This window comes from Petromyzon marinus, chromosome 14 (genome assembly GCF_048934315.1).
Source record: "Petromyzon marinus isolate PM22_M1 ecotype Great Lakes invasive population chromosome 14, UKy_Petmar_22M1.pri1.0, whole genome shotgun sequence".
NCBI classification, from domain to species: Eukaryota; Metazoa; Chordata; class Hyperoartia; order Petromyzontiformes; family Petromyzontidae; genus Petromyzon; species Petromyzon marinus.
Genome location: NC_133680.1, coordinates 14,003,351 through 14,016,550, shown reverse-complemented (window position 1 = coordinate 14,016,550; position 13,200 = coordinate 14,003,351). Strand labels below are relative to the sequence as shown.

At 44.3% G+C, this 13,200-nt stretch overlaps 1 protein-coding gene across 3 annotated transcripts in view; it reads right to left on the bottom strand.

Annotated features, from left to right (window-relative positions):
* Nucleotides 1-2,340: 2,340 nt before the first annotated feature.
* The window catches only part of LOC116942296 (E3 ubiquitin-protein ligase MIB2-like), a 64,095-nt gene continuing 53,235 nt past the window's right edge, over nt 2,341-13,200 (bottom strand). For all 3 annotated transcript variants that reach the window (XM_076067112.1, XM_076067113.1, XM_032954019.2), the window contains exons 21-22: nt 8,548-8,699; nt 2,341-5,515 (exon numbers count right to left, since the gene is read on the bottom strand). In XM_076067112.1, coding sequence (XP_075923227.1) covers nt 5,244-5,515; nt 8,548-8,699 — 424 coding nt within the window. In that variant the 3' untranslated portion in view covers nt 2,341-5,243. The remainder of the gene's footprint in view (nt 5,516-8,547; nt 8,700-13,200) is intronic.

Genomic DNA, 13,200 nt, shown 5'->3' with positions numbered 1-13,200 from the left:
GTGACCTGAGAGTGCATAGTCAAGCTCTTATCGAACAGCACACCGAGGTTGCGTACTTCAGACACAGGGAGAGGGCGAGCTCCGTTCATCAGTGAAGGATCGCTCTGCCCCTGCCATGCTATTAAACACTGCTCCGAGTTGACAATCATGTACCCTGTCTTGTCCAGGTTTAGCTCCTGACAGTTTTGCTCTATCCAAACAGCGACTTCAGACAAGCATTCTGATAGGGTAGAGATCATGGCGTCTGGATCTGACATAAAAGAGATGTAGATCTGAGTATCAGTGAGGGACCTCGGGTGTCACAACACTCAATGATCAATGGTATCAAGGGCAGCAGACAGATCTAGTGTGAAAAAGACAGATATACACCCATTATCCATATCCTGAAGGAGATCATTCATTATTCAAACTACAGCCATCTTTGTTCCATGCAGAGCTCTGAACTCGGATTGGGTTGAGTCGAAAAATCTAGACAGGATTCCAGTTGAATCGAGACAGCTTCCCTACAAAAGGGAGGTTTGAGATCGGGCAGCAATTAGCCAGCTGGCCACAATCCAAACCTGGTTACTTGAGCGATGGTCTTACCAATGATTTTTTCAATGAGCGGAGGACCCTGCCCTCTAGAAGAGAGGAGTTATTCAGATTTACTGCCACCGGGGTCATTGGACCAAAGGACTCCCAAAGGAGACAGGAGGGACAGGGGTCCAGGTCACAAGTCGTCCAGCGCACCCCATGATATCCGCTGGAGGTCGGGCAGCATAATGGGCAGGAAGTGGTCGAGGACAAGATGGGATTCTGTATCAAAACGGGGCAGGAAGTGCCACTGGAGTTATTGAATTGCTGATGAGATTGATGTTTCTGGTGAAGAAAGATTGCAATTCCTTGCAGCGTTCTGTGGATGGGGAGATCTGTGCAGAGTTTACACCATAGATGTCTTCTTGCTGTGGTGGGAATCTCCTCGTCCCAATTCTTCGATTGGTCCATAGACAAAAACTGACCTTTAATTGACATTGGTGGCAACTTTCACGCAACCTCATGCCACCCTGATCATGCACTGGACTTTAACATAAAAAATAATGTAATTCCACACATGCTTTAGAATAAGGTTATATGACTACAGCATCTATCAAGAAGTAATATTCTCAATACCGAAACTCTAAAATAAATCTTGAGTTATCTGTGCGTGTAATGTGAGTTTAGTTTGAATGCCGACAGTGTATTAGTAACTAGTAATGGGCTTTGTCTGCATTCTATATGCTTCAGGTATGCCATTTCCCAAAAATTACCTGAAAATTTGTCAATATATCCACCGCTACTTCATATTGAGCCAGTCAATCCTTCCCTTTTTATCTTTTTTTTATTTTAAAGCCCTTTTATCCCAACACGCTTTAATGAGATCCAGTCAATGGCCACAGAAAGATAAAATATAGTCCCGCAGTACAATCATCAAGTTCTGTGACACTGATAATATATAAAGTCCAATAACAACAAACCCCAAATTCTGCAACCATACAATAATACACATTGCACAGCTCAATCACAATAAATTCGAACCCCACGATTCAATTATACATCACAATAAAGCTGAATTGTGCGACGAAATCATTATTACCTCTGATTCGCCAATACCAATAATCACTAGTTCCCTTAGAATCGATGAACAATAAATCCGATTCACCAAAACCAAAACATCTCCACTTTGTTTTACACAAATGGATACGATGCTGTTTCCCACCAAAACTCTTCCTCAACAACGTGCCTTGTTTCCCACCATTTCTGTTTCACTAGCTCTCCGCCGAGCCTATCTCTATTCTCACCACCCCAACTCTCAATTTCCTTATTTCTATGTTACACTCACCGTGTCTATACCTGTCTCTTTGTCTCTAAGTCTATATGTGTGGTCTCATTTCTATCGCCTGGTCTCTTAATTATTGTCTGTGTCTCCATGTTTGTCTATATATCTACTGTATACCTATTTCTCTCCTGGTCTCTGTGTCTCTATATCCCTGTGTATTTCTTCATCTCCTTGTCTCTCTCTTGGTGTCTCTGCCTCCTTTTTTACATGTCTCTGTCTCCTCTCTCTCGGTGTCTGTCTCCTTTTCTCCGTCTCTTTGTTTCCGTGTCTGTCTCCTTGTCTTTCTCTCGGTGTCTCTGTCTCATTGTCCCAATGTTGTCTTGTACTTCTTTGCTGACACCTATGCTCCCCACCTTCACCAGCCTGCATTGACGAGTGTGGTGAAGTATCATTTGACCGCAACAATTCAATTAAATCACATCGTCTGACATCATACCATCACTCACGAAATGCTACATCACATAATACCAGCTGTGCATATCATGTAGGCAGATGGATATTTATTCAGCATTTGAATTATCCTCATAGTATTTCCCTGAAATATTCATATAAGGCAATCACAACATGCAATTACTTTAAACTTGTGGATTGTTTATTTTGTGTTTATGTTGAGCAATGTAACGCATGATAGGACGGGTATAACTATAAATGTTATAAATGTTTCATTCACATGCAACGATGAAAGCTGAATTACAATCCGAAATTACCTGCAATATTAACAGATATTGGGTTTTTGAAGGCACTTAGCAAACATATAGTTGGACACAAGGCCATCAATATGAAATCCCCTTTGACTAAGAATATATATTTAGTATTCATCACTTTATCTTAATATGTTCTATGCATTAACAAGTTTATTGAGGCAACATTAGATACGGTGCTTGTGTTTGAATGATCAACTCATCGCTCTAGCAGGTGGACATTTCTCGAGAGGTTTTGTAAGATCGGTGAACCACTTGTGCAGTTGCATGAACACAGTCACAAAGTCCCGCCTGAGATGAGAAATGATCATCAATGATGTGTGGTGTGCTTGGGGCACTTACGTCCTGCCCCATATCAAGGCAATGTACGTGCAGACACAGAACCGGAGCCACTACTTATGGCATAATATCAGTTGCTATCAGTTGACCTTGCCTCTCACATTTATACCTCCCTGATTGGCATCCAATCTTCGATGTGCCAGCATTTTCTCTGCATCAAACCCACCTGCATAACTATTTGTGTTATGAAGAAGGGAGATTGCCTGAAACGTTGCCCAGAATATATTTGATTTTCTCCATTTTTTGGCAACAAAACAGGTGTTAAGATGTTAAAACACCAAATTGAAACCTTTAACAAGGAATCATGTCTGCATTAACCACAATACTTGTAGTCTGAATGCAAAAGAAAAAAACTCTGATAATATATACATTGTCCTTGAAACTGATTGGTCCACACCAAGACAGCTTTCTTTTGAGCCTCGTCTCAAACGGTGTTAGACCAGAGGACGCCAAAAGGCCTGTTTTGTTGCCAGAACAAAAAAAAGAGGAAAACCTATTATCATATTTTGGTACTGGCAAAGGAGGTCCCATGATGTAGAATATATTTATTTTAAGGCAGTGTTATTGACGAGCGTGTTGAGTTGTTTTTTTTGTGTGTGCATAACCTATGGTGGGGGATGGGGTGGGAAAGGTGCTGGAGAGAGTTGGCGGGAAGACGGACCTGGCTTCGCCTGGGTGTGCAGGGGCTAGTAAAACTAGGAGGTATAAAAATTAACCCTGCACCTTCAAATCGTGAATTCTAAGTGTGTGTCATCATGTGGTGCCGCCGCAGCGGAGCCGCTCTGTCGGGGCCGTGCCCACCGCTGTGACGCCGCCACTGGAGAGTGACGACGCTGACGCTGCGCGCCCCTCGCCACCCCCCGCATGAATACACACATACCCCACATAGGGCCCGAGGGGGAGTCACCTGGCCGACAGGTTTTCGTCCAGAAGCCCCTGATGGAATCAAGCTTCATGGTTTCCTGCGGCCGGGAAATTGGGCGACCTACCCCCGAGGCTGACGTGCATCACGGCGCCGTGACCTGATAGTATAATTGCATGGTCACGGCAGGGGCTGTTGAGCCACCGCAGAGGGGACCACACACACGCAACACGGGTCAGTGGGCGGATAGTGGGAAGAACAGAAAGCGGACGTCGAGGGGACCACTGTGGTGACGTCACCAGAGCTAGGATCCGAATATCAAAAGGGCGGGAAAATCCGAGCCCCTGATTGGACGGGAGGGCAAGGGGGCGAAACAGCGGAATTCCTTTGTTGCAGGTAGGATAAAAGGAGGGGGATTCAGGCAGTAGGGAGGGTCCTTCAAGACATCGAGAGCAGCGGGGTGTTGGAGCCAGCCGTTCGAGTCGTCCGTGTGACGAAGTTCCATACAGCCAGGCCCAATTCTCCACGGAGTCGACGCACAGCATCGCCTTCCACAGCTTCCGGCGCATCAGATTGGGAGTAAGGTGAGTGTGGGCTAATTAATCAGTGGGAAGAAAGCGGAGGGACAGGCAGGATAAATTGAGTCCAGGATCCCCGAGGGATAGGCTAGAGTCTGCTGACCCACATAAACACGCGTAGTTTAGCGGGTGATTCGCGGGGAATAAAACTGCCAGTAGAGGATAAACTGTGTCGTGTGGTCGTTGTGAGTGTGAAGAGGAGGGTGGAGTGCTTTGTGTTCGCGTGCGTACGCGGCTGTTTACAGTGAATAGGAGAGTTTAGCGTCTGGTGTTCGCGTACACGCGTGGCTGTTTAAACGGCCTTTAAATCGGGGCGGAGTGACTCCCTCCAATCAGTGGCGCGCGTACGGTGGACGCCCCCTGACTTCTGACCCCCGACCTCGAGCCCCGTGCGTGGGCGCTCGGTGCGACCGCGGAGTCCTGCGTCGGCACGCTGTACCCTTTCGTTTGCACACGGGACGGGGTTTTGCTTCGCGAGCGCGCTCACCGCAGCACGCCCGCTACTGAGCCCGCGTGGCGCGTCGTAAACGTAAAGCTGTCGGCCCCACCAATTGAAACATGCCTACGCGGGCAGCAACAAAGTCGGGGGTACAGGGGGGCGAGGAATTGGAGGTCAGTAGCCCGAACCCGACAGAGCAGTCGGGGGGTAGTAGTACGATTGCGACGGAGGAGACGGGGGACAGCAGCCGCAATCATCGCCAAAAGGAAACTACTGAACATGCAGCTACTGTAAATCATAAGTGTGTGTCTCTGGGACAGTTGGAGAAAGTATGAAGTCAATGAGCAATAGTTAATGTTTAACAACAACATGTGCTGCTTAAAACCTCCAATGCCATTTGGAGTCTAGAATCACCACAGGGAAACTTGATGGACAAAGCTCCTGGCAGCATCGTTAGCCCCCTCGCCACTCAGTCTGCACGGTATTGGATGATGTACTCCGGGTAGGCCTGGCTGCTTTCAAAAATCACAAAGATGGTGGGGTCGTTCACGTCGTTGACGCAGCTGTCGTATAAATTGGTCTTGGTGTCGTCCCGTGAAGGTGGGCGAAGGTAGGATGAGTATCCGCGAGTGAAGCGCCCCACCAGAACGCTCACCACGAACATGTGGCACGTAGTGCCCCCGGCCTTGCCCGCGCTGGCGTAGCGGTGAGCGAGGCGAGCGTCTCGGCCAAAGTAGCAGCCTAAAGCACAGTATGAGCACCGCGCCACGTGGTGGACACAACTTGGTAATGAAATACCTACCCATAAGAGGCTTTTTTTGGGTGAGATCGCGTAAATATAAATGTGTGGTTAAAGCCGTCACCACCCCGATGCAGCCAATTTAGTAAGGTTTGTCACGGAAACAAAACTCACCAATTAGTCACTACTTTAGCACACCGGTGTGTGTTGGAGATCAAACCCAATAACATTTACAATTCGAGTAGTGAAGTTTCGCTGGCGATTACAACCAGCTTCATGAGGTGACAGCCTGATGAAGTATTTCAGTGTCAAACGTAAATACCTACGTTGCAAAATGAGAACGGCTTCTAAAGCACGGTTATGACAAACCCTGGCCACGGCAAACGGCGGAGTGATGTTTGACTCACAGGTCTTGCCCCCCCCCCACCTTCGTCGACCTGCATGGTGAAACATGGTCAAAAACACCACTGCAAGACGGACGGAGTTATGGGGAGGCGTTCATTGGCGGTGAAATGACAAACGGCTGTAAATTATTACCAAAATGGTCAGCAGTCTTGCACTGTCCGCACTTGGCGATCGAGACATAATTGTTATCTGGGCATGCAGCCTTTATCACTGTATTTTATATTTTCCTTTGAACTTTAAGAATTCAAATAATTATTAGTATCATTCACAGTCCTTTGTTAATCCATTATCTTTGATCATTAAGTGTATTGAGTTGTGTGTATATTGAGTGTATATGTGAGGTATTGTGGTGGAGTCATTATTTAATTCCACCCCCAGTGATTTACATTCATTACTAGCCACAGCACAAGTCAGTGGAACGTGTTCCAAGTTTTCCCCAAGGGGAATCACTCTATATTGGGTGTCTAATGCAGTGTGCCCTTTAGTAGGGGTATGGATTTGAGGATTGCCAGGGGATAGGGGTTAGTGTGGCAATATGTTCGATCCCGAGCCTGATGCCTACTGTACATTTGGAGTTTGCATGTTCTCCACATGGGCGTGTGGATTTTTCTCCGGGTCCTCCGGGTTTTCCCTCCACATTTAGAAACATGCGTCTAGAGTATTTGGCTGCTATAAATTTCGACATGATAAGCCACTTCATTGGGCTATCATTTGTGGCCAGATCACTTCTGAAAAAGAGCTATATAGCTCAGTGGGCCTTATCCGGTAAAATCTAAAAGAGTTTTAGTTAATTAAAAAGGGGAGCAAGAGAAGGATTGTAACCGGTCCCGAGTTTGCATGTGTTGAATCAATACTGCTGAAATTATACATTTCCAGAAGGCCTTGTGTCCGATGGGAAGTGTAAAATTATTTTCTTATGATGTTGAGAGATAGGTATGTGTCATGGGATCTCCTTTGCCAGTACCAAAATATGATAATAGGGTTTTCCCCTTTTTTTCTGGCAACAAAAACAAGTGTTAAGATGTTAAAACACCAAACTGAAACCTTTTACAAGGAATGCAAACAAAAAACATACTCTGATAATATATGCACACCGTTTGATACGAGGCTCAAAAGAAAGCAGTCTCTGGTGTGGACCAATCAGTTTCAAGGACAATGCATATATACTATCAGAGTATGTTTTTTGTTTGCATTCTGACCACAAACATTGTGGTTAATGCAGACAGGATTCCTTGTAAAAGGTTTCAGTTTGGTGTTTTAACATCTTAACACCTGTTTTGTTGACAGAAAAAAGGGGAAAAACCTATTATCAGATAGGTATGTGACTGATATTGTTAGCTTATTGATTATGTTATCATGTACACCCAAGTAACATATCCAATGTTACTCTTGCTTTTCACAGGTTATTATGAAAATCGCAGTCAAGAGTTTGCTCCATCGCGCGAGTGTAGACTCTAGCTGTCTTCTATAATAAGCACTCTCATTTAAGCTTCTGCTGGCATTCCTCCAAAAGCGTGAGATGTCCACATCTGTTGTTGGTTGCACAAGAAATATGAAAAATATCTTTTATGTAGTCACCCCTTTTTCCCTGTCACCAAATGATTCATCCATGTGTCTTCGGCAGCTGGAGAGAGTATGTACGCTCCATTTGGTCCTGGTGTTCCTACCACTTATGGCCATACCTGAATCTCAGTTTAAAAACTGTGGGGTAAGGACTTGCCCTTCAGGGTCAATGTTTACTGGTCACATGTGATGTTGCCCGTGATGTGCGGCTCGCATTAATTAGTCCCTCTTGTCTTGTTAAATACCAAACGCGACCCAATGACGATATCATATGTCCCCCCCCCCGTCCCCTCTATGTAATACGAGCCAGATTTAATTTTAGAAGGGTGCTGATGTGTGCAAAGGACACTTCATGTTTTATCTGGCCAAGAACTCGGGCCGTTGCAGCGTGTGCCATCTGTTGTTTAGCGTTGTGTGTCTGAGCTCACTATATTGGGCTTCCAGTACATTAAACATCAACAACTTAGTGGCTGGCTGGCATGCATTTCCCAATTGAATGGAGAAATGGTTAACTCATTTTTGCAGTCTCAGGTTCACTAGTCTTATGGAAAAAAATCCTGGTATTCCCATGCAGCATTTGTAATTATTCTGATTTTGTGCAAAAAAAAATTTCCTGGCCATTAGGACCATGTGATTTAAGAAGGTAATTAATAAATGGTATGCTTGACTCTTACTGTTATCTAAGAAAATGGCTTGGGGAAACGAAATAGTTATTTTATTAAGTTATCTACAATCATATGGATGAAAGATCTTAAAATACATTCATCATGTTATTTGTGTGATACTCGTGGTGTGGAACAGAATTTTTTTATATAAAAATTGATGTCAACTTTTGTCAATCGTGGCTATTGCACACAGAGGTATTGAGTAGTCAAAATACATTTTGTTAAATTACTAGATAAGTAATCGTTTGTAAGTAAATACACATCCATGCTTGTGCAGATCTTCCAGATTCAACAACTACAATAGTGTACAGTATTTCTGGGTTATATCTGAGGACTAAACTGCATCTGAAATGCAGTGCAATCTGGAGTGTGTGTGTGAGGACATGCGCAGTCCACGTTACCTTTGCCATACTTGTTGCCGTGGGTGCCACCCATGCGCCAGTCAAAGTTCTGGAGGCAGATGGGCTCCACCATGTCCTTGCTGGTGCCGTGGAAGAGCAGCATCTCCCTCACCGCTTCCCCACTGGAGCGTCGCTCCATGAACTGTCTCCGTCTGCCAGAGGCCAGAATGGGGCACAAGTCAGACATGGCAGATTTTGATCAATGGTAATAATAATTAATAATCGATTTTTTTCCCCTTTTTCTGGCAACAAAACTGAAACCTTTTACAAGGAATCATGTTTACATTAACCACAATACCTGCAGTCAGAATGCAAACAAAAACACAATCTGATAATGTATGCATTGTCCTTGAAATTGATTGGTCCACACCATGTCCTTACTGGTGCCTTTTGGCGTCATCTGGTCGAACACGCCAAAAGGCGTTATTTTATTAAGTTGGTGTGGACCAATCAATTTCAAGGACAATGCATACATTATCAGATTGTGTTTTTTGTTTGCATTCTGACTGCAGGTATTGTGGTTAATGTAAACATGATTCCTTCTAAAAAGGTTTCAGTTTTGTTGCCAGAAAAAGGGGAAAAACCTATCATATTTTCCTACTGGCAAAGGAGGTCTCATGAAGTAATTTTTTTTTATTGTTTTATATATATTTTGTTATTTTGTTGTTTCTCTTCAACGTGACTTTACCGAAAAAACTAAGAATATAATTATAGTTGTTGGGTTGTGGGTAGTAAAACAGTGTTTTCTCTCTTGAGAAACTGACCACAGTCCTATGACTATGGAATTTATACAACCAGTTTAAGGGCTTCAATGTAGATGAGCACTTCTCCATTCCAATGTCTCCTTTTGTTGAAGGAAGCAGTTGGTGGCTTTCATGGATGAGATTACTTTCGCAAGAGCCATGGCGATACTGGCGGTGAAGCTACACAGAGCGCAAGTGTCACGGGCTGCGTTATAGATGGGGAGGAGGGGAGAGAGATGGAGGTACATGTATGGGCGTATGAGGCTGCAGTGGTCATACAGACTTGTGGGAAATTATTTGTTAATTATGCTAATGATGTACATTTTATATCGAGGCAAACGGAGTGGAAGTATTATACAAAGTGACAGAACATTTTAGAATCAATATAGGTGTTAGAAACGAGAAGAAAAAAAATATGTATTCTTGAGTCAAATCTTGACCAATAATCGTGGCAATTCGTGACATTTATGGGTGAACGATTGCACACCTCTTAGCAGCCTCGTATTTATACTACTGTAATGGGTTACATTGAGGCGCACACTCGACTTGGAGGCAACACTATTAACACACTAGCTTTACTACCCGGCTTCCCCCAGGATTTGCATGCGGTTGACATCAGATGTGACGTCACCGCTCACTTGCCGTGCAAATTATATCCATTATTGCGCCCCCCCCCCCCCAAAAAAAATCCAAAAGTCTATTTTTTATACTTTTTGCATTGTGTACAGTCTGGAAGCTACCCACATGCCAAATTTCAAGTTTGTTCAATACACCTTCCAAATCTCACTAGCACTCGGGGAACACTACACAGCGTGACCCAGGGCAGGTGACGGCTGCCTGGTCACAAACGACGATCAGAGAATATCGATTTAAAGCTTTCGTGACTGCAAGGATTCATCTTCTTTGGTTCTTTCGGTAAAGTCACGTAGAATGAGAATAAAATAATAAAATAAAATTCTCACGACGTTTCGGCCACAACACAAGTGGCCTTCTTCAGGTGAAAGGGACAAACCTGTTGGGACGACAGAGCTTCAATTAAAAAAACAGGTCTGTCCCTTTCACCTGAAGAAGGCCACTTGTGTTGTGGCCGAAACGTCGTGAGAATTTTATTGTTTTATTTTATTCTCATTCTACGTGACTTTACCGAAAGAACCAAAGAAGACGATCGGAGACTTGAGGACTTCTCATGGCGTCTTCATCCCGGAGTAGAACAGCCCAGCTCCCCGTTCACACCCCGCTTATAACCACTCTGGCGTGGCTCCGCCCCAGGCCACGCCCCCTTCTCAATCCTTCGGGAAGTTCCGGGCTCCCAACCATGTGACCCCCAGGCTTCCCCCTGGGGCCCCTGGCCCCCCTTTATCCGGTCACGTGTCCTGTTGGGTTCACGCGGAGTGCCATGGCCTGACACGACCCCCGTGACACCCGCCTACAGCCCCCATACCGAGCCGACATGGTAGTGACGTCATGTGTCCGCTCGTACAGTACCGACATAATAGTGACGTCATATGTCACTACACTACTAATAACCCAATAGCAGTTGCTTTCCTTCGCAAACCGGCTTTTTGCAGCAAAGTTTGTTATGAGTACGAGCTTTGCAATGAAGATGCCTATCAACATTATCCACAAATACAAGTCACCACGATTTATTTTATAACCATGCAATTAATACAAACAAATACTGCATTGAACAGTCTGAATCAATCATGCGTGTGATATGGAAAGCACGAACGACGATACTCAATGAGTTGATTCATCATTAAATCTTCCCGACCACACGTCCCTATGCAGCAGTGGCGAACTTCCACAGCGAGCAGTCTGTGATGCTCTGAAGGCGTCATCTTACACGGCCACCCACGTTGGCACTTCATCTACGTGCCACCATTACACGGTCCACTGCCAATGTGCTAGTTTCGCCATCTACTGGTGGCATTAACATTTTACAGTCATTCCTTTACCAAAACATAGGAACCCGGTACGTTTCATGTGCACGCGAAATCATGTGCAATATTACATAACCATCACGAGAGCATGTGGGTTCCATAAAAAAGGCAATAAATAAAAACAATAGAAGTCTGTATTCTTGGTTCTTTCGGTACAGTCACATTGAAGGGAAACAATAAAATAATAAAATATATAAAAAAAACAAAATTCTCACGACGTTTCGACATCAGGTGTGAAAACCAACGGCAAGAACATTTGAAAGAAGTGTCGGTTTGTATTTATTTATTTTTAAACGTTAGCGCCACGGATAGCGATTTGACAGGTTGTTTAGATGGACGAGTTCATCTATGTTCGGAAAAGAGGAGGGGGGAGACGAAAAATTAATGTATGCTGTCTGAAAGCCACCGTAAGCGTGAACAATCAATTAAGACCCGAAATGGTTTATCAAATCCTTCCAATGATTGCTAAGCCAGAATCCATCTTCTCAGTTGAAATTGTCTCTGTGTTTGTATATGTGGATAGCCTCATGAACGAATCTCTCATGGTAGCCAGATGGCTTGCAATGTAACTACTACCACAGAGGCAACTTAGTTTGTAGACACCAGGGTACTGTATGTCCGGAATCACATCTTTTACAGATGGAACCAGATCACGGATTTTATGTAATGTGTTGAAACGGACCTGGATCTTGTGTTAATTCAAGATTTGGAGATCTTTTTTGTGATCCCCACAATGTAGCGTAAAGTGATGGTTTTGAAAGGCTCCTCAAGAGGGTCCTTCTTCATGGTTTGAGTGATAGCTTTGCGGATTGTATAGTCGGAGTAACCATTAGCCTTAAGAGCTTGGTGTACGTGCTTCAGCAAAGATGAGCGTTTTGAATTATATAAATGAAAAAAGAGGGATGACATTGTAATCCTCTCAGCCGACAAGGGCAATGCTACTGTCATCATGGATAAAATACAATATAACAACAAAATGAAAGAATTACTCGACGATGGCAGCTATACAAAAATAAAAAGAGATCCCACCAACAGCCTCGTCACACAAACAAACAAAATCATTTCTGATTCAACCGCATTAATTGATCAAACTAAACAGTTTTCGTTGAAACCTTCTGCTGTCAGGCCACCAAGATTATACGGCTTACCATAAATACATAAAGTAGATACACCCCTTCGTCCCATCGTCTCTACTATCAACTCCCCCACCTACAAACTGGCTCGTTTTCTGTCTGAAATCCTGCGGACTTTCACTGGAAAAACCACCTCTGCGGTACAAAATTCTACTCACCTGGTATCGACAATCCAGGGTATTTCCCTGTCCCCAGACGACTGCTTGTCAGTTTTGATGTAGTTTCCTTATTCACAAGACTTGGTTCATCAAGGACTAAACACTGAGATACCCCCCCTGGTGAGACACTGCTTAACCAATACATACTTCACTTGGAATGGAACTTTCTACAAACAAACTAAGGGCACCCCAATGGGCTCCCCCCTATCTCCGGTTATAGCCAACATTTTCATAGAGAAATTTGAGACTGACGCCATCCAGACAGCCACTCTGCGCCAAACCTTATGGAAGAGGTACGTGGATGACACTTTTGTCATCTGGCCACATGGCCGGCCTGCTCTAGACCAACTCTTCGACCACATAAATTCCATACACCCAGCCATCAGATTTAGCATGGACGTCGAAAAATATGGCAAGCTACCTTTTTTGGATGTCCTAATAAAGAGACCTGATGGTTCAATGAGCCACTCTGTCTACAGGAAAGCTACCCATACGGATGCTTATCTGAAACCGGATTCCCACCACCATCCATCACAGAAGAATTCTCTCATCAAGACTCTGCACCATAGAGCCCAATGCATATCCGACCAGGAACACAGGCAGTGAACTCAAGCATGTACACCAAGCTCTTAAGATTAATGGTTACTCCGACTATACAATCCGCAAAGCTATCACTCAA